The sequence below is a fragment of the Mucor mucedo genome (genome assembly GCF_025094135.1).
Source record: "Mucor mucedo strain NRRL 3635 chromosome Unknown EV154scaffold_331, whole genome shotgun sequence".
Lineage (NCBI taxonomy): Eukaryota > Fungi > Mucoromycota > Mucoromycetes > Mucorales > Mucoraceae > Mucor > Mucor mucedo.
The window spans coordinates 601-3,700 of record NW_026252615.1 but is presented as its reverse complement, the minus strand read 5'-3'; the positions used below and the strand labels follow the sequence as shown (position 1 = coordinate 3,700).

General features: G+C 37.5%; 1 protein-coding gene across 1 annotated transcript; it reads right to left on the bottom strand.

Moving 5' to 3' along the window:
• Positions 1-1,826: 1,826 nt before the first annotated feature.
• Positions 1,827-2,843, bottom strand: EV154DRAFT_534402 (uncharacterized protein; the record flags this gene model as incomplete). The annotated part of the gene is made up of 2 exons (XM_051604027.1): positions 1,827-2,202; positions 2,712-2,843. Coding segments are annotated over 2 exons (508 nt in total), but the record flags the coding sequence as incomplete, so codon positions are not given.
• Positions 2,844-3,100: the final 257 nt, after the last annotated feature.

The following is a 3,100-nucleotide window of genomic DNA, read 5'->3' as shown; positions in this document are numbered from 1 at the left end:
GGAAACAGTTTTTTGAATACCTTTCAATCTCGCGGACCTCTACCGAAGTAATCGACCATTGTAGGCTGATCTTGATACCACGACAGAGAGAAATAAACGCTAATCTAGTCGATTTATCAGAGAACAAAGGAGCGATAATTGTCGGAACGACGTAAATCAACCAAGCTATCCAATCCACCGAACGATACAAGGAGCGAACGTTGTCGGAGGACATACCCTTAAAAGAACCGTTGAAGTCGGTTGGGATCGTGCAACGAGAATCATCCATGGACCTCTTCACAGCTTGAAACTGGTCATTAGAAAGGGAAAAAGGGTATTTTAATTCCTTGCCAGCAAACTTGTAGCGACCGTTATATCTTGATGACATTAGATCAAAACAAAGCTTACTGACATTGGAGAACATGTGGAGCTCATCACACATGAAGAAATCAATCGACAAAAAGGTGCTCAATTGCCCAAAGGGGGTGGGACTTTTGATGTTGTAATTGTTGAATTCGGCAGGCTGTAAAGGTAATATATTTAGTATTCTGGTAGAAGATTTCCTAATGGAGCACTTACAATATCCTCCTCCAACAGCAACAAGGACTTTGATCTAATTGACGAAGTTCTATCAATAAATACTTGCCAAGTTTTCCACCATCGATTGGCCGCTCTCCTTTTACTAATTTGAATAAGAGAAATGTCAACGGATTTTTGTATTCTGTAAGGACCCGTTTACTTACCCAAGCAAACTCTACACCCATACGTGCTGGTATGACCACCAAACATCAACAAACGCTGGTTGATCTCAACGCCGTCAGCAATCACACCAAGATTATAAACATTAGATGTAGCAACATGAACACCATTTCGTTTGACTATGATGGGTTGGCTGCCCAATCAGGTCAAGGCTTTGAATAATGGGACGCAAGGATGATTCGAAGTTTGTCTTGGTATCACCGAAAAGAATGGCGATCTGGAATGTGTAATCATCCGTACATCTATTAGTTGTGAAAGGTCGAAACCAGTTATAAAATGCGCATAGAGATAACATATTACCTGATCGAGGGATCAATACTTGGAGTGATTACATGGATCATAACCATACTTTCGTTTGATACATGCGACGTAAACCCGTCAACACAAAGAACAATTGCAATATCATGCTTACCAGAAAATAGACCTCTGGAACGAAGCTCTTGGTAGGTGGAACCAGAGAAGAAGTCTGTAAAAGGATCTTGGTCTGTTCTTGCAACAATTACTTTCCGGTACTGATCAACTTCACCACGAAACTCATTACATGCAAGCATACTACTAACATGAACGCCAATATCAACCATTTTGACCACAGATTTTGATTGTCTCGAAGCGCCACTTTCTGGACAAGCAATTTTGTTGGCATCAACGATAGGATCAAATAAATAGCATTCCTTGTCGGGGCAAATTTTGTGGGCACGGACGAATGTATTCGGGATCTTTTTTTTGATCATAGAAAGACACTCCTTCAAAACATACAACTTTCTTTTACGAGAAAGGGCTATAAAGATGGTTAATACAAAAAATGTTATTGACATGAATCAATTTCACTTAGAATTATCATTCCGTGTGATTAACATCTCGATGAACTTTTTCATGTTACTTGTAGATTGCATGGTCATGTTGTTGTTTATGCAAAGATAGTTAAATTGCATACTATCAAGTTCGTTTTGGTTAAAATGATAATCTGGTATAATGACGTTCTTGATCATCGTTATGTCTTGATTATCACTATTTTCAGGCAGGTCTATGATTCTATAATCGAATGTGGGTGAGTTAATTTGACATACATCATAGAATATAGCACTTACCTTCAATAACATCTTCCATTGTGCTATTATCTTCGTCTGAAGAGTCTTCCGTAAATTGTTCCGCCAGTTGAAGCTCTTCGAATTCAGCACCTTCATCATCATCTACATCTGAAATTTCACAATCAACATATCCGTCATGTTCTTCTTCTTGTTGACGTGTCTCTTGTTCAATAAAAGTGTTCATTGTATCATGCTCGATAGAAACCATATCGACGTCACTGAAATCTGGTATATTGTTTACATCATTATTCTCAGGAACGACACCAGTAGAATTGTCAGGAGCAATAGAACAATTCAAAACAGCAGGCGAAGCTTTCAAGACACGCATGGTTAAACCACGTCGGGAGGCACGAGATTGCTTGGTTTTTGAATAGCACTGGGGATTGTCATTGTTATAAATACAAAATTATTGGAAGTTTTGAAAGGAAGTATCAAGTTATTTTTAGAAGTATTTATACGCTTCTAAATCTTTTTATTTTTGATTGAACTATTGCCAACATATTCCCTTATGGATCTGAAGTCCTTGTCAAAGAAAAATCCGAATCACAATCATTGGTAAGTTTTTTATAAACTGAGACTAAATTTTTACTCGTAACTAAATACTTCCTTTTTAACCGATGCATATGACATAATAAGGTACCTTTACTTAACTAGCTCATGTAATCTACACCAATCACACGATAAATAGTTTGTCATATACATCATATATTTTTACTTATATATTTACTTCACTCTTTATATTTTTTTCTATATTATTATTTAGTACTAAACAATGAGTCCTGATCAAGCTCGTAACTTTCAAGAACAACTAGACTCCATGAAAGCAATGATTAATTCTTTGGGAACAACGGTTGATCTTATGGCTTCAGTGGTCAATTCTCTTACTACAGCTGTGAACAATAACCTCCCCAGGGACCAAACGGGGAAAGGTAAAAGGGTAGCGTATGTTTCGGACCTTGGTGTAAGTCCCCAAAAGAATGCTGGTAAATGTTTTTGTGATAAAGCTGATCTGAACATTAACTAATAATTCTATTTCACCAAAATTTACAAATAATAGAATTGGATTGTCAAGAGCGTAAGCTCAGAGATTGTATTCTTAAGGCTATTCAGTATTATAAGACGAATGATTCTGCACAGGGTGTGTACAGCGATTGGAACGCGTTAGGAGTTAGAACAATCAGCGCACGACCAAAGTAAAAAGTGGAATTGGTCAAAACAAAAACATCCGATTACTTTCTTAGTCTTGACCCCAATGAATTGCACGGGAAGGAAGA